The sequence below is a fragment of the Bacillus rossius genome, chromosome 15 (assembly GCF_032445375.1).
Source record: "Bacillus rossius redtenbacheri isolate Brsri chromosome 15, Brsri_v3, whole genome shotgun sequence".
Classification (NCBI taxonomy): domain Eukaryota; kingdom Metazoa; phylum Arthropoda; class Insecta; order Phasmatodea; family Bacillidae; genus Bacillus; species Bacillus rossius.
In genome coordinates this window covers 16776165-16794730 of record NC_086342.1, presented here as the reverse complement: position 1 = coordinate 16794730, position 18566 = coordinate 16776165, and the positions used below count along the sequence as shown (strand labels likewise).

The window sequence follows — 18566 nt, the reverse complement described above, 5'->3', positions numbered from 1 at the left end:
ATTTTAATATGAAATTTGTTTGAGTCATGAATAAGAAATTAATTAAAAATTTGGTGCTAAAGGGGGGGGGGGGGGGTTTAACCCCTAAAACCCCCCTCTGGCTACGCCTCTGGGAATAATATCTGCAATACATATGTCCAATACATTGTGGAAAGCGGCGCCCAGGAAAACAGACGCCAACTTTACCTGGCGGCCGCAGCTAGCTGGTTCTTGGCATTCGGCGCAGACGGATCCGCGGCCACAGACTTGGCAGTCACCAAGAGATTCGACGACACCATGGACACGTTCTTCAAAGACACGACCATCTGGCCTTGCACTTCCACATCCTGAAAGGGCGGTCGGAATCAATGACCTGTGCGCTCGAACGTGTCGCATGTTTGTTTTAGGGCAATTAATTCAAATTATGCACTTACCTATAATACAAAATAAATTGGATTAAGTTGCAAATTAACAGCTATTTTTTTCAAGGATAGCATGCATTGACAAACAAACATTTTGCTCGAAAGTCGTCAATGTCATTTTCCACGTTTTCACAGCTGGATAACGTTCAAATTAGCTTCTATTGTATCATTCAAAAATTTTAATTTATAAATATCTGAAATTGGCAAAAAAAAAAAAAACCTAAATATTCAATAACAATGGATGTCGCTGAACTTAAGTTAATGTTCTGTAAGTTGGTTAGTTCCTGTAGCAGAATTCCGTAATCTCAACAAGAGTTAAATATGAATACACTGTAAGTTATAAATATTTTGTGGCAAAAGTATCGTGTATGTGAGCATTGTCTATGGCTGCAAACATAAGCTGAATATTGAGGACTTGAAAAAAATACCTACTAACACAGATACTTGATTCAAAACAAAACAGAGCAAAAAAAAGGCAAAAATCAATTAATTAATATTATTTATTTGTTTTATTTATTTATTTACCTTCGTCTGGCCAGCCATCTCCATGCTCACTCCCATCAGGTCGCCGAACGCAGAGCTGAAATGCCTCGACGATGATGCCAACTGAATTGGACTGCGAACTGACGATACAACCTCCGAGGACGCATCGTTCAAGTTGGCAGCGGCAGAGTTCAACTCTTGCTGTAACTGGCTGAATTAAAAACGATGGGAACAAAGTTACTCCCTTGGGCATTTAAAAACATTCTTTTAGTACTAAAATACAACACAAAACAGGCACAATAAAAAAAAAAGATTAAAAAACTTATATTGTCTAAACAAGGATTTTTATTATTATAATTATACTCATAGCAACCCTTCTCTAATAAAATTAAAAACAAAAACGTGCATAAAAATGTGTGTTAGTAATTTCGTCTCCATCCTACGAAGCACTATTGGATTTTGACACCCTTTTAACTATGGGAAAATTTGTAAACATAATGTAGTTCTGCCATGTGTGTGACTCACCCGTAAGACTTGTCAGTGCGTGGGAAGTCTCCGGTATTCAAAATCTGAGAGGCATCTGTAATTGTAGTGATGGCCTCATCGACATCCTTCTGCCCAGGCAAGCAGCCAACACACTTGTTCAGAGCCTGAAATATCATAGAGAACACTGACAGTGATTAGGACTCGTAAACATACTGAAAACTGATACTAGTAGTAAAATACTGTTAAGTTCTGTTTGTACTATTGGGGTATCGGACAAAAGTTAAGAACAAGTACAGCACTATGCTTCTAATATGTGCGAAATTAACACTTTTTGAAAGTATACAAATTGCATAATTTAATTATGTAGTCAAAAATTTCAACAACCTCAAGGAAATAATGATGCTTATAATTTATAAGAATACAATAGAAAGATCTAATAATTATTTTTTAAGTGGACAGTTTTCAAAACTTAAAATGAAAATTATTTCCAAACTAACTGTCAAAATTAATTTTTAATTTTGGTGGTTTTCGAGCAATAAAATACAAGCACCTTTCTAAAAAAAAAAACTAATACTGTATTCATCTTTAGTTTAATAATGTTCGCAAGACAGAAGCCAAGCTACTCCATCTTTAGTTTAATTTACCTGAGAAACATCTTTAGCAACGTGAGCCAAGTTCTGACTGTTGTTAGTTCTTTCTGGGTGCCGCAAGGCTTCTCTGGCTTCTTCTATCAAGATGAGCGAGCGATCCATTACAGTGTCTGCACTGTTTATGATCCTGAAAAAAAAAATACATAACTTTGCTTTAACACCATTAACTTTACTGCATTAAGAGGACACTCCATAGACCACATGATAGCTGCAATAAAAAAAAAATAATATTTACATCACAGAAAGCATAAAGCATAAATTACAATACTATAAAATAATCCTTACGTAAAAGGAAGTCCTCAAATATTATCAAATTTAATTATTTCCCAAAAGCAGGAAATGATTATATAAAATGTATGGTATTTAAATGGAAATTACATATTAATGCCTCTCAGATTAATACATACACACTCCCCACATAAGGCAGTAGAATGTGTTGAGTGAGTGTACGCATTGTCAAAAATAGGTACCTAGGCGGTTCTTACTTCCATACTCAAGATCCTCCCATCAAATTTACGTCACATGACCAAAGACAAGATTTTATGGTTTTATTTTTTGTCAAATTTTGTTCTTAAAACAGAGTATTTCGGTGCTACAATTTTTTTTTTTTTTTAAAAAAGCTGTTTAGTAATACATTCACCAAAATAAGTCAAGTTTTTATGCTGCATTTATTTTATAAAATAATTTGTAGTAAATTCAGAACAATAAAAATTAATTAGCGAGCATCTGTGGTTTAGAAGTGATTCAATAAGAGATGCACAATAAAACAAATTAAATTAATTTTTCCTGATCCATGCACTTTGGTACAATTTTTTTTTGTCAGTGAATAACAATCTTTTAATTTTAAACAATTAAAATATTACTTTTTTATAAGAATTAAGTTTTGATTAAATGCAAATTCCATGATGTAACTTGAATTTTGGTGTTGTGCAGTGTTTTGAAATGCTTTGTGGCATTATTTCAGTTGTATCGCAATTCACTATATAATCTTGTTCCTGCACATTTTTACCTCACCTCATCCCTTCAGGGTACAGTGCGAAACACAATGTTGTGTATATATATCTGTACATCTCCCACTACCTCTCTATATCTCCAGGTCTCTGTGTCTATATATTCCTATCCTCATCTTTACAAAACAGAAGACGAACACACAAACATTCAATTATCTATACACTTTAATGTATCTATACTTTCATCCATCTTTTAACCTTTGACATAGGTATACAAAAAAAAAGCATATTCGAATGCAATGTTGTGTCAAAATTTCAAAGCAATCTTCAGAAGACTTAAGATTTTCAAAGAATGAAGATTTACATTCCTAATTTATATAGATATTTAAAATAAAAATTTAGTCGGTTGGATGTTTCATTAAAACTAAATTATCTTGGTTTTTTTTTTTTGACGTGACGTCTAATAAATCGATGAACGCCGGCTGCACGCACGAAAAAGTGTCCCGTAACGCACATCGTCCCATTGCGCTGTGTCCCGTTACGCTAATTGTACGCTTGCGCCGCATCTATCTCTCTTCCACTCGATTGGAACAACCATCGATTTGACTTTTTCGAGGCACATTAAACATATTTGAATTAATGAGTGCAAATAAAAGTAAATTTATCAATTAAATTGCAGATTTCATTTCACTCCTTCTCTGTATCCATACAAAAAAAGTGATAGTTCAATAAAAAATGATTCAATTTTATTCATAAAAGTATGCAATCATTTCATCAGTGTTTTGTCATGACGTCACGTTAACCTATCGTCCGTAAACCGACTTTACAGACAACCAATTTTTTTTTAGCATACATTATTTTAAGAATCAAATTCAGAGATTCTGGTACGAGAACAAGAAGCTGCTGTGTCACGGACTCGCCGCACCTGCTCTGGGTCTCCCGGTTGGTGGTGGTGGCGGCAACGCCCCTCACGGCCATGGTCAGGTCCCTGAGGGACGCCGCGGTGTTGCGAGCCGCGCTGCCGGTGTAGTTCTCGTTGCCCTGGGCGGCGGCGCTCAGCAGCTGGGCCATGGCCGAGCCGACGTTCTTCGAGGTGCTCCCGAGCAGCAGCGATGTGGATTCCGCCTGCAGACGCACGCTTCAGCTCCCCAAACTGCTTACACAGATTCCATCTATATCTTTTTTTTTTTTTTTACGATAGTTTAGTACCCGATCGTAACAAGCTTAACCAATTAGTAAATTAAATTTTAGCAGCACTTGCAGCCGATTCAATTAACCGCATATTCTAAATTTCACTAATTTTTTCTGTATTTTTTGAATTTATTAATTTTTTTTTGTTTATTTAATTTTTTTTGTTTTGTTTTGTGTCCTTTTGTCTGTGGTGTCTCTTGTGTATCGTGTTTGTTTTTTTTTTTTTTTTTGTACCGTGCACACCCCTGTGATCTCTTCTCAGAGTGTTGTGTGCATGTCACAATTTATAAATAAAGAAATAAAGAAATATTATAGGATAAAAATTGCAATAAATATGCAAGGTTATTTCCTGAATTAGATAGCGAAATGAAATTTAAAAATAATACAACTATTCCTAACTTAATTTTTTTTTCTTTCTTGTGGTTAATAATCATATTGTTTCAAGTTTTTTTTTTGTGTGTGTTATTCTTATTTCTTAAATTATAAAATATGCAAAGAAATAATTTACTACCTAATTGTTAAATGTTGCATGCTGTGTGTATCATTTTGTTTTGTTGTCTTGTATTTTGTATTGTTTTGTTCTGTCTGTATGTATCTGTGTTGTTTGTATCGTGCCTACCACCCAAGGTCATAAGCTGTAGGTAGGCATGCAACAAATATTAAATAAATAAATAAATAAATAAATAAATAAATAAAATAATAAGGATTTGAGTGTACTCACAACACTGTTTCTCAAAATGGGGTAAAAATATTCTTATCCTCATGAACATGATTAATTTGTACCAAGCATTATCAAAAATATAGTTTAAAAAACTAAAGAAACATGCTTTTAAAGATTATCAAACTAAAAAGTTAAAAATAATTTTAAAATTTAATTTATGACAATAGTATATAAGCAATACTAGTATAAATGAGAAAAAAGCTTGAGGCGCTTAGTGCCATATTTTTTGTATATTAAGCGCCCCATGCTTTTTTCTCATTTATACTAGTATTGCTTATATACTATTGTCATAAATTAAATTTTAAAATTATTTTTAACTTTTTAGTTTGATAATCTTTAAAAGCATGTTTCTTTAGTTTTTTAAACTATATTTATTTTTAACTTTTTAGTTTGATATTCTTTAATAGCATGTTTTTTTAGTTTTTTAAACTATATTTATGTATAATTATCATAGGGAAATGAGTTACCGACACTACCTATTACCATCTGAGATAACTATTTGGAGTTGCAACGTCACAAAGAAATGGTAAAGTCTCTCCGAATCATTTACAGTTAATGTATGGATATGATCTTAGAATTTACCGGGGAAAAAAAAAACATTTTTTTTTTTCGACGTGGCCGGGAGTAGAACCCACGATCGCTGAATCCGAAAACTGACATCACAGAAGTCGCGCGCCATAGACCGCTCGGCTAACGAACGTAATGAAATTGGTGGGACATTTTACAGTGATAAGCCACTCACTCTTAGTCGAAAGAGTTACAGACGGACAGACAAACAAACATACAGGTGAAGCTAATATAAAGCATGTAAAAAGTAACATGTACGTAATATACGTCTATTATTTACCATCCAACTAGCTCAAAATGGTGCATGACTCATGTGTGAAGTGAAAACACATGAATAGCAAGTGACGAATAAACTCGGACAAAGTTCCATAGTTATCATAAATGGCCTGATACATATTTTGCATGTTAGATGTTGCGGTACAATAACCTTATATGCGGTGCCATAATTACAGTAAATGCATATTGGGCAAGTGAGACACTACGGCACTGCTTGACGTGCTGCAAACCTAAATTTAGCATGCAAAACAAGTGGTCACAATGCTCAGAATGCATTCAGACATATAATGGATTCAGATTTATGACAAAAAAGAAAAAACACATTTTTTTTGTTTCGATTTAGAGCTTTTTAAACGGAAAAATCTAATAACCTCAAAACATATTAAATGAGAGATGTTTAATGATTAGGGAAAATTTTGGTGCTCTATTAGTCTGACTTTCAGGCAGGAAAAAGTCTTAAGCCGTGTTGTCTTAAACTGGCTTCACCCTAATATAATTTAATGAACTGAGTAAATAGTTACAAACAACACAAATTTTTAGAGACTTGCGGCGTGGAATATTTACTCAAAAGTATCGAGCTGGTTAGGTATCACGTTATCGAATATGTTGAAGAAAAGTTTCGAAAAAAAATGAATCGGCATCAGTCTGTATTCGTATCGCCAGGGATTTACTTTTCATGATTTACTGCCCATTCAGCTATGATTGGCTTGAATCACATGGAGCTGAAGGTTGTGAAATTTTTCCGAGGCTGATTTTATAAATGTTATAAATGTCCATCCAAATGTCTGTTGGGATCTTTTGCAACCGTGAGTAGCAGGCTCTGAAATAAATTAGACCAAGCGACAAGGCAAACAAAAAAATCTAGCTTCCTTTAAGTACAGGCTGAAAAAAACATCTTTGTAACAACTGCTTACCATGACCACTTCGCCGCTGCTTGATTCTGTGTGTGAATGCGCGAGTGACTGATTTTAATGTAGTAGCACCTTTTTTTTTTTCTTTTTCTTTCCGGTTTCGATACTATTTGCCGTATGTTTAATTACTTTCCTTTTCACGTATGTCTGTGCTCAGTTTTTAATTAATTTAAAATTAGTTACGGTTAAATCTTTTGTAATAGTTAATATTCGAACATTAGGCTAAAAATTTTAATATTTGTTCTTTTGATATTTAGTCAACATCTGCTTATATATCATGCTTAGTTTTTAATATTCAACTCTTTTTGATGTAATCGCAGAAAAGTGGTTAAGTGTGAGAAAAGGCATAGGTATTCAAAGGAAAATCATCAGTTCGGAAAATATTAACCAATACCAACATAAATTTATAAAATTTGAGATAGACTGATACACTAATACTTCAAATATCCTGCACTTTATTCCTCACCATCTACTATTTGCTAGAGCGTGCAGGCTGTATTCTGTGCCAGCGGCCATTCCTTAAAATAATAACTGTCGGCTGGCTAAAATATCCTCTCTTTTTTTTGTTTAAAATATTGCGTTTTTTAAAAAGAATTTACAGTTTATAAATTATTCACAATAAGCACCGCGAAAGAAAGCGAGATCATATGGTATCACAACCATGTAAGTACAGGAGAATCCCGTTATAGCGAGCACTGTAATAGCGAGAACACTGCTATAACGAGGTCTTTTTAAGGAACTTACGGCATGATCGCGTGAAGCGCGCTTTGGTTATTTGTCTGCTTTATCTCCACCCCTCTCGTTCGCCACTAGACATCTTGCCGTTGACAGCTGTCACATTCTTCAGCCTTGCACTCGCCACCTAAGTGCGTGGCTTTAAAAATAGAATCCCCTCCTTTCTTTCTTAACTTCGCCGCCAATAAAGACGATAAATAAATGAATGAATGAACCGGTGTGAACTCGGCGGCTCGCAGTGTGGAACCTGGAAGAGGGCCGGACCGGGACGTGGAACGCCAGGGTGGGGTACTATACTCACGGTCTCGCCGGGCAGCGGGCGGAGCTCGCTCCTCTCCGCGGCCCGGTAGAAGGCGTCAAGCTCCCCTTTGAGGCTGTGGATGAGGTCGGCGGCCGAGTCGAGCTCCAGCCCCCCGCACGACTCCCGCGCCCGGCCCACCGCCGAGCGCAGGTCGCCGAGCGCCGCGTTCAGCTGCTGCGAGCTGCTGCTGAGCAGCACGGCCGAGGACTGGTCCGACACCGTGGGCAGCACGGCGCGCGACGACTGCACCACCCTCAGCCCGGGCTGCCGAAACACCGCAACACGCACCATGTACGGATAGAAAATATTCAAAGGAAAAATCATCAGTTCGGAAAATACTTACCAACACCAACATCTATATATATATAAAAATGTTATGTTGGTTTGTGTACGCTTCAAAAACTCAAAAAGTTCTACACCGATCGAGCTGAAATTTTACCATTATATACAACCCGCATCAAGGATTGTTTTTATCTACTTTTCACGTCAGCAACATACCTGCGACCGCGAAAAAGTAACTGCGCCATTTTATTAATGTGTTTTCTCACCAATAAAAACAAAAAACACGCATTTTCTGTTATGGAAACGTTTCTCCATGCCAAAGGATTTCTTTTAGCAATGGAAAAAACTACGTCAAGTAAAGCAAGCGGGAAATGGCTATATACAATGAGAATGATTTTATTGTGAGGTGCAATAATTAAAAAAATGATTAAGCGTACCGGTTTGGGACTGATTATACAATATGAATGAGGTACTTTAGTGTGATCGTGTCACGATTGTGCTGCGCCGTTATCCAAATCGTAAGTAGAGGTTATGTTTTGTATGGGTCTATCACCACTTGATGTGGGATTGCATGTAGATGGTTCTAGGCTATTCACTTTTTGAACTCCTTAGACCCTATACTTTTTTTTAATTTTTAATTTAATTAATATGTTCTACGGAATTTTTAAACTCTCTTTATCTGCCAGGGATACCACCACACATACTTAAATTGAAAATTGGTGTGCCAATTATCCTCTTGCGGAACATTAATCAGCCAAAACTCTGCAACGGCACGCGACTTTCGGTTAAGAAATTAACGAATAACATAGTGGAAGCAACGATTTTAACGGGGCCTTTCAAAGGTGAAGATGTCCTCATTCCTCGAATACCTATGATCCCGACCGATACACAATTTCAATTTAAAAGATTACAATTCTCAATTCGATTGGCATTTGCAATCAAAATCAATAAAGCTCAAGGTCAATCTTTAGAATCGTGTGGTTTAGATTTAGATGCGGATTGCTTTTCACATGGACAACTGTATGTTGCGTGTTCCCGAGTCGGAAAACCAGATAGTCTTTATATCTACGCATACAGTGGAAAAACAAAAAAATATTGTATATCCACAAGTATTGCAAAATTAAACTTATATGAAATGTATTCTTTGTTTTGTTTCTCATTTCTCAACTATTCAATCACAATGTGCCACAGCGAAGCGTGGCAGGGTACAGCTAGTAAATTTATAAAATTTGAAATAGACTGATACACTAATACTTCAAATATCCTGCACCAGTGGCCTTTCCTTAAAATAACGACTGTCGGCTGGCTAAAAATCCTCTTTTTTTTTGTTTAAAATATTGCAATTTATTGAAAAAGAATTTACAGTTTATAAATTAATCACAATAAGCACCGCGAATGAAAGCGAGATCATATGGTATCACAACCATGTAAGTAGATGGCAGAAGGTAGTACAGGGTCATATGAAATTTTATCTACTTTATTTTCGTAATTAAATAAGTTAAGCGGATTATCCGTGATTTTGGATTATCCGAGGTATGATTCCTGTCCATTAGCGCGGATAATCGGGAGTTAACTAATTGAAATAAAAGCGTTTTTTTTTAACACAGACAAAGAAACTCACAAAAAACATGGTTTTCCAATAATTGGGTGGAGGGGGGGGGGGGTCGTTGAAAATCGGTAAATTGGATTTAACGAAACATCGATTTAGAGTAAACATTTTCGGTAACCATAGCACTTCGTTAAATGGGGGCTTTACTGTATAGAGAATTATACAGCTATATTTATATAGACAGCTATTTATAAATATGAAGATACATATAAAGATATAGACAGATATGCATATATAGTGAGATATAGAGATAAATAGATAGACATAGGGAGATTGAGTGATATGGAGAGGTGATATAAAGAGATAGAGATGTTAAGAGATATATAGTTACAGAGGGATAAAGAGATAGATAGAGATGCTTTGCATGTGTGTACAAACTAAAAAATAAAAAAATAAAAAAAATTACAAAGGAGGCATTGCAAAGCATGCCGGGCATTAGCTAGTCTGAAATATAAAATGCTTTGTGTCTATGGCAGACCAAACATGACATTTTTCCTCTGAAATTACTATCCCTGCGGAATTTCCACAATGTTTCCAGGATTTCCAGTAAATTCTCTGACTTTCCCTGACCAATTTAAACTTCCCTGACTTTTGCCTGATTTTCCCTGATTTTCACTGACCTTCCAGAATGTGGTCATCCTGTAATAGTACAAACTTTCTATGTTGTAGTCTGTACATGTAAAGTGTTTAGAATTTATCCTATATTACTATACCACTTACCACTTGTAAAACTTTATGTTGACATTCTTATTACAGTACAAGTAAACAGGTCGTATAAAAATTGCCTTTGCACCAAGGTTGAAGATAATATTAACACGGTTTAAAATAAATTTGATACTAAGAAATTTTGAATTTTTTTAAAATTTTAACACCTGTTTTTATGGTAATAATTTGTTTCATCAAAAAATTGTTTCAGCCAAGATGTTAAATTAAATGAAGTTAGGATTAATACAATAATTATAATGGATTTGATAGTAAGTCTTTTAGAAAGTAACAATAATTTTTTTTTTTACTTTCAAACCTTGTTATCTCTATCCCTTGCAGTATTGAATGGTTAGGTGAAAAATTTAATTTAACGATAGTTTTAGTCGACATATAGAAAGTTAAAACAAAAATAAAAATGGTATTCTGTAGTAAACATCACCATATGTGTGCTCCGTTTACAACCTGGGTGGTACCTTTGAATATATATACTGTATAGAAGTCGCCAGCCCAGGTTAAAATTTCTAATACGGTTTTGAGGTAGTTGGTTAATTCACCGCCGCAATCCGCCACCGTCTCCAGGGCATCGACTTGTGGTGGTCCCTAGCGGGACGAGTGTCGAACTCTTCAAACACCCCTTCCCCCACCCTTCCCTCAAACACGCGTTGTCCTCCACCCACCCTCTACTCCCACCTCTCATCCCTACAGTTTTGTTCAAAGGTGGAACCCTGTGGGTGGGAGGGCGAGCAATCTGACGGCTCGGAGTACCTGCAGGAACTGCTCGGAGGAGCTGATGAGGTTGAGCTGGGCGCCGGAGCTCTCCGGGCTCGACAGGGTCCCCTTCACGCCCTCCACCAGGGCCGGGACGCGGTCCGCCATCGCCTTGCAGTCCGACATCAGCTCCTCCTGGGACGCCGCGTTGGTGTTGTGGTGTGCTGCGCCGTGCGCAGCCGCGATGCACTGCGTGGCCGTGCTGGCGGCGTGCTTCGCCGCGCTCTGTGTGTGGGGAGAACCACAGCGCAGTGCGTCAGTGCCACTGAACCAATTACTGAAGTCACGTGAACATTACATAAGAGCAGTGGCGTAGCCAGGATTTGTGTATGGGGGGTGTTAAGAAGTATGCCGCTATTTATTAAAATTCTAAATAAACCAAAATTTGCTATACTTTTAAGGAGAAAAATTATGCAGCAAAAATTTTTTATCAGGTAAGTCTGACCAGTCATTACTTTGCTTACTTAGTAAGTTATTTGAAAAGATGGCTGATTCAAGCAAATTTACAGTGTGAATAATCAAAGTTACCCAATTAAAAGCTGCTGCAGCATAAGCCTTTCAAATAATTTTTTCCCCCAAAAGTATAGCACGTTTGATTTTATTATGAATTGTTATTAATAGTTGAGTTATTTATGAATTAATGAATGCATAGCAAAAAGTTTTAGTTACAGTATCTAATAACATGTTGATGGTTGGAGATTTAAAAACTTTATAAAAAATATCTAGAACTCGAAAACAACGACACTTCTTGAATTTTGGGTTTTTGATTCAGAACCAATAATAATTGGTCTTTCAACTGTTGTCACCTTGACACTGAGTTATGGGACACTCAGTATACAGTAAAACCCTTGTAAGACAACTCCCATTTAAGAAATTTCCTGCAAATATAATTCTATAGTTCTAAGTACCCAGGAAATTTTTTTTAACAGAGTTTTACTTTACAGAAGATTACTGCTCCTCCTTGCCCTTTTCAAAATCAAGTGCCCCACTCCCGAGGGTTGTACTTATCGCTAAACTCTGATGACCCACTGCCTCGACTTACCCTTATCGGAAGTGAAAATAAACTGAAAAACCTTAAAAGCATAATAATTACGACACGACTGACGAACACAGTAGGCTTTCTACAACAAAACAGATGCAACAATTTTCGGGAACTGGCATCTTCTCTCATTGTAAGGCAATGACAGATTGGTTTATCTTTGTTTTATCATTGACGGATTATCTGTCACACTTCAAAGGAAGACCAGGGCTCACCTCCAGGCGGGAGATGAGCTTCCCCCGCAGGGCCGGGGTGGCAGCCGCCGCGGTGGCGGCCCTGAGCTCCTCCACCGCCTGCCGCAGCTGGTTCTGCCTCTGGGCGTCGTGGGGGCTGGAGGCGCAGAGCCGCGCAGCCTCCACCATGCGCGCCGTGGCGTCTGCCAGCGTCTTGGCTGCCGCGAGCAGCCGACGCTGCAGCTCCGAGTCGGGCTGCTTCTCCGCCTCCCCCTGCCGGGCGCACGGCCCCCCCCCCCGGGAAACGTCAACTCTCCGTCGAGTAGACCACCTCCTGCCCTTCCCTAGGGAGGGGCTGCAGAGCCCTCGGATACCGTCGGACGTCCCGGTATTTGCAAGATTCCAGGGGGAAAATCTCAGTGCGAATGTAGTTAACACGTCAACCAGCAACTCTAAAGTTTAAATAGGTCCATTTGCGTTTTTTCTTTGTGCCTAATCTACTCCTGATTCTCAAGATGTTATTTTAATAACGTGTTATCCTGCGTAATCGTAGCACTCACATAATCGTCGCACTGTTATTTGGAAGCAAAATAATTCTAGCATAAAAACCACATGATGCTTTTGGTCCCCGTTGTTAGATTCCGAGTGCTTTGTGTAGGTAGTACATATGACCTTGCCAAAGATCACAGGACAATGAAGTGTGCTACAGCAATCTATTTCAAGTTCTCTTAGGCAGTTTGGTAGTTATAATAGATGAGAAAATACATAATTACAATTGAAGTAGAACTCATTTAAGATATACCCACAAAAAACAATTTCCCCTCCAATAGCCAAAAAAAATTTTCTCCATAAGATGTATCCCCCCCCCCCCCCCTTCCCGCAAATAACATTTAAAATTGAAATAAATTATTTGTTAGACTATTACTACTCATTTATTTTATTTAAGAGAAATATTAAGTTGTCTGTTGTGTAAATTTTCTTTTAAAGACGTTTCAACCTTTAATTTTTCGTTCCCACTGTGTAGCGGATATAAAAATGTAGCAAGAGCTAGATGGCATCATCTGGTTTGGTTTTTGGTTACATTGATGTCCGTATAGTGAGTTTGTAGTCTAATATCAATATTGATAGCTCGCCAATTGCAAGCAATGCGCATGCTCTGTCTCGTACCGAGTAATCTACACTTGATAGCCTGCACTCTTCTGTGGTTCATGTGTACTACGACAATACTTATGGGAACACTTTGTTAGTTCCGGCTCACATTTTTTGTTTTTCTATTTTAGGTTTAACAATAATTGTTTTTGTTGCATGACTAATTAATTTATTAAATTGTTTGGTGTGCTTTTGTATATTCCGCTTTTTAGTAAAACATACTTTCAATGGAACATTTTTAGTTTAATGAAAAACGAACTCAACAAAAATACTTTTCTTACATAAAAATCACACCCCTAATATACAAACTTGATTTTAGCATTAAATGTGCAATTTTTATGCAATAAAACACAGTATTTAATGATTATGTACAATTACAATATGGACTGATGAGGTTAACTTAATTCGTAAAACAAACATTGAAAGGTTTCAATTCACCAAAGTTGATATAATTTTATTTCTTGTACATTAATTAGTTTTTGACCTTTTGAGACCTAAATTCAGTTTATAGGGGTAGATAGGGGTACTCTTTGTGATTCAAATTCAAAATTAGGATCCGAGAACATAAAGATCTGACCCACCACTACAAATGCCTAAACATTGTTTGACTAACTGAAAAAACAGCATAAACACTTCTTGCAAGGAAATGACTACAGACAAGATTTTATAGTGAATTGTGATTCACATAGTTTCTTTTTAATACAAGAAATTGAATAAATTAAATTTTTTTATCATTACCTTTGAACCAAAAATTATGGACCAAATAGAAAGTAAAATATTAATTTTTACTCTTTTATGTCCACCATTTCCTATAAACTCCTTTTTACATTTTTGATACTGGTACATTTTTCAGACATGTAAATGCTTGCAAGATTATTTTGATAGTCCCAGTAATTCTGTCCTTCACATTCACATTACAAATGATTAAATTACTAGCTAATTTTTTTGTAATTTGTTTGAAGTAGGTACACACATACAAAGAATCTTTATCTCTCTATGTGTGTCCCTCTATAAATCTCTCTAAATATTTATATCTGTATCACTCTAGCTCTGTTTCTATCTACCCTCTTTTATCGCATAATCGTCGCACCTGCGTAATCGTCACACCCATATTTTAGGGCGTCAAAATTTGGATTTAAAAAAAAACTTCTCTTATAAATGTTGCATGATGTCTTTAATCCCGCTATTAGATGCCGAGTGCTTTGTGTAGGTATCTTTTCCGTATAAAACGATGTATTTTAAAGTATAAATATAATGATTATTCAGAAATTACGACGTACTTATTTAAATAACTGAAATACGAAGCTGTCTGATGTGTAAATTTTATTTTAAAGACTTTTTAAACGTTGTAACCTTCATTGTTCGTCTGCGTCGCCGCAGCGTACCGCTTACAAAAATGTAGCCAGCGCTCGTTGCAAACATTACTGTTTGGTTATGTTGCTTCCCGTATAGAGCGCGCACATGTAGTCGAATATCAATATCTCGCCAATTGCATGCACCGCACGCTCTCTAGCCGGTACCGAGTTAACTACATTTGATATCCCGCACACTCATGGTGTTTACTACGGTAGTTACGTGTTCATTTGGCTTGCATTTGAATAACAGATTTTGTTTTTCTATTTAAAGTTGAACAAAGGTTTTTGTTGCACGACTTATTAAATTAAATTGTTTGGCGTGCTCTTTTATACTTCATTTTGTAAATAAACGTACTTTCCATGAATGGGTTTTGTTTTTATGAATACTTTTTCTAACAAAAAAATTTTTTTTCGCATAATCGTCGTACCCCTACTTTTCAAACTTGATTTTAGAATAAAATGTGCGACAATTATGTGAGAAAACACTATATATTTCAAAATTTATCCCTATTTATATATCTATATCTTCCTATCTGTATCTTTATCTTTACAAAACAGAAGATGAACACTTATTTATATACATATTTTTACCTACCTTTTCACCTGTCACAGGTGTGACATAGATATATAAAAGCATGTGCATATTTGAATGCAGCGTTGTGTCAAAATTTCAAAGCAAGTCGTGAAGAACTTTAGGGGATTTCAGATTTTGAACAAGCAATCTTTTAACGAAGATCGTGAACACATTTACATTTTTTATTTAGATAGATAAAAAAAATTGGTTGTCTGTAAAGTCGGTTTACGGACGATAGTTAAACGTGACAACGTCATAACAAAACATTGATGAAATGACTGCATACATTTATGAATAAAATTGAATCATTTTTATTTTAATAATAAAAGAACAAATACTTGAATTTATACTAGTAATCAGATTCATTTTCTTAAGTACATTTGACGTAGATATTATTTCATATTACACATTTATAAACAAAGTTTTAAGTTTTCACTTCCGTCGGTGCGGCGCAAGCTTACAAAGAGCGTAACGGGACACAGCATAGTGGTACAATGAGCGTAACGGAACACGGCGTAACGGGACACTTTTTCGTGCGTGCAGCCGGCGTTCATCGATTTATTATACGTTGTCACGTCAAAAATAGCACGGTGTATTCACGGTGAAGTCACCTTGATGGCCTGTATGAGTTGTGCGGTGGCCTGGCCCAGCACCCTGGCCTGGCGCACCATCTCCCCCGCGTCGCCGGTGGACGCAAACAGGCGGTCCGTCGCCACCAGGATCGTCTCCACCGCCCCCTCCTGGATGCTCTCCCGGGCCCTCTCCCTGGTGCCTTGCCTGCGGGAGTTCAGTGCTCGTCTCACATCCGCCGTGTTCCGTCACTCGACTAAAAGGATCCGTCTCACATGCCGTGTTCGTTATTTCACTCTCTTTTTATATCTGTTACGGCGGAGTTCTGCTAATCCGAAACTCCCTCTAACCCAAACGAATTTTGGGTAAAACATAATAATATTTTTTTTTTATTTTATATTTGAAAAAAAATTTTTTGATGTGTCGACCCAATCATCAACATACGTAGTGATCTTGTGCTTATAAATATGTTATTGGTCGTATTACATTACAAATAACTCTTATACACACTTTAAGAATTATACACAAAAAATTAAGTAATTACATGACAAAGGCGACACACAAACAATTAATTTTAAACTGTATACAACATGATTACGTCATGTCAGTTAATGCTAGGATTGACGTGAAAACTGGCCTTTTAAGTTTCTAAAATGCATTAAATAAACATTTTATGAAAGTAGCAAAAAAAACAATAAAAATTATGGATGCAAAATTATTTACGATGATATCCCTTAAAACCCTTTGAGGCACACAGAAATATATTAAAAATAAAATTAGAATCTATTGTGTGACTTTTAGCAGACGTGGCGGAAGGAAAAAATTAAAGCAGGCCAACGTTGCTTGTTCTTTTTGTTGGGATCACCAGACAGCAGCACAAGGCTTATTCACGCGAGGTATTTCGGCAATACCACTGAAACACTGCGATTGGTAACAATTTTTTTCAAAGTGGTATCATAGAAATACCCCACTACAAAACAAAGGGTTAAGGGGCCCGCCTCGTCAGAGGTGTATGTGTGTTAGCGAGGCGGGATGATAAGCGCGACGCTCGATGGTGCTTCTAGCGCGGTGTCGCCTCTAAGCGCAAGTCTCTGAACTGGCGCGCAGTCTTCACGTCGTGCACAGGATAACTGTGGAATTTGAGCGGTGACCGCAACATTATAAGGCTGAGAAATGATGATAAAAGGCGTAATGCAAGTCCCTTAAGTGCTTTCAAGAATCCGTACCGGTTGTTTTACGCCTAAAAATCACTCTGAAAACACGCGTTTTAGCCATTTCAACTCTTTTAAAACTACAGTTTAAAAAAATGATCCGAAATCAAAAGTACTTTTCGGCCCTCGGGGAACTCTAAAATGGTTTTCGTAAACATACCCCACTGGGATATCTTTAGTAGTTTTGAAATCGCGTTGTTTTTCCTGAAGCTCTGCGCACCGAATGTGTGTCCGGGTAGGCGGAGCCCCTTAAGAACCTTCCCCCAGTTTGCTCGACGTGGAACCGGGACAAGCGTCAGAGCGGGGAGGGGGGGGGGGGCAGCGAGGGAATGATGGGAACCTACTTGATGTGGTTGAGCAGGTCATTGAGGGTCCGGGTGACCTCGGACGCCGCCTGGCCGAGCTCCCGCAGGAGGACGTCGTCGGAGCAGCTCTCGTTGCAGACGGACACCAGGGCCTCGACGGCGCGGGCCACCTCGCGCACGGCCGCCATGAGCTGCTGCTGGCACGCCGGGCTGTGCAGCGTGGGAGCCACCACCTGCGGACACGGCCCGCCTCTCTCTCTGGTCGCCACCTCTCTCTCGCCAGCGATCCGGCAGGCTTCCGGGGTTTGCAGCGGTTGTTCAAGTTTGGACATGTCCTTTATGAAGAGTCGAACATAATTGAACATTCCCAGAATGCTTCGCAACTCTTTAAGGTTTTTGGGTGTGTGTAGATATATATATATATATATATATAAAAACAAAATTGAATATCAAGTTATCTAATCAAATTTAAATGTGCAGAGAAACTACGCTTTTCCACACTTCACAGTAGATCAAGAAAAATTGATACGAAAATACTACACTAAAACAAAAATAAAAGCAATACGTAAATTGTTTGAATCACAGATTATTTTGCGGGTATACTACTAAAAGTGAGCAAGCCCAATAAAGGGCAAAAGTGTAACTAAAAAAAAAAAAAGCCTAAGTCAGTACCTCAATCAGTGCAGTGTACCATACCCATGATGTATAATGTACTATGATGCAAAAAAAATTTAATAAATATTCTTGGCTTAATACAGTTATATTTTTTGTAAATCGAGTTCCCCTTACTGTACCAATCAGCAATGAATAATTCTAAAAAATTATTCAATTTGAAATGTTGAATTAAATATATTATTAAATTTAAATACAACATTTCTGAATATTCGCAGACATCCTATGGTTACATGCTGAAGCTCTTACTTACTAACCCCTAGCCATACTTTTCAAAACTTATATAACATTACTCGCATTCTGAACAAAAGCATTATCCCCATGGTTTCTCTTGCTTTTTAAATTTAAACTTTTAATGCTTACCTTTAAAAATTAAAAATCCAAATACAGTTACTTTTTCACACCACCAGAACAACTCAACACCTATTATATAAGTTACAGTGTTCACAGGATATTCAAATGGAATTAAGCAGTTTTGGATT

At 37.2% G+C, this 18566-nt stretch overlaps 1 protein-coding gene across 4 annotated transcripts in view; it reads right to left on the bottom strand.

The window, feature by feature from the left end:
• Positions 1-18566, bottom strand: part of LOC134539323 (talin-1) — a 202146-nt gene that overhangs the window by 66906 nt on the left and 116674 nt on the right. For all 4 annotated transcript variants that reach the window (XM_063381246.1, XM_063381247.1, XM_063381244.1 and 1 more), the window contains 10 exons: positions 17452-17645; positions 15938-16103; positions 12291-12521; positions 11034-11261; positions 7673-7936; positions 3896-4095; positions 2015-2147; positions 1410-1534; positions 927-1095; positions 187-326 (listed from right to left, as the gene is read on the bottom strand). In XM_063381246.1, the coding sequence (XP_063237316.1) occupies positions 187-326; positions 927-1095; positions 1410-1534; positions 2015-2147; positions 3896-4095; positions 7673-7936; positions 11034-11261; positions 12291-12521; positions 15938-16103; positions 17452-17645 (1850 nt within the window). The remainder of the gene's footprint in view (positions 1-186; positions 327-926; positions 1096-1409; positions 1535-2014; positions 2148-3895; positions 4096-7672; positions 7937-11033; positions 11262-12290; positions 12522-15937; positions 16104-17451; positions 17646-18566) is intronic.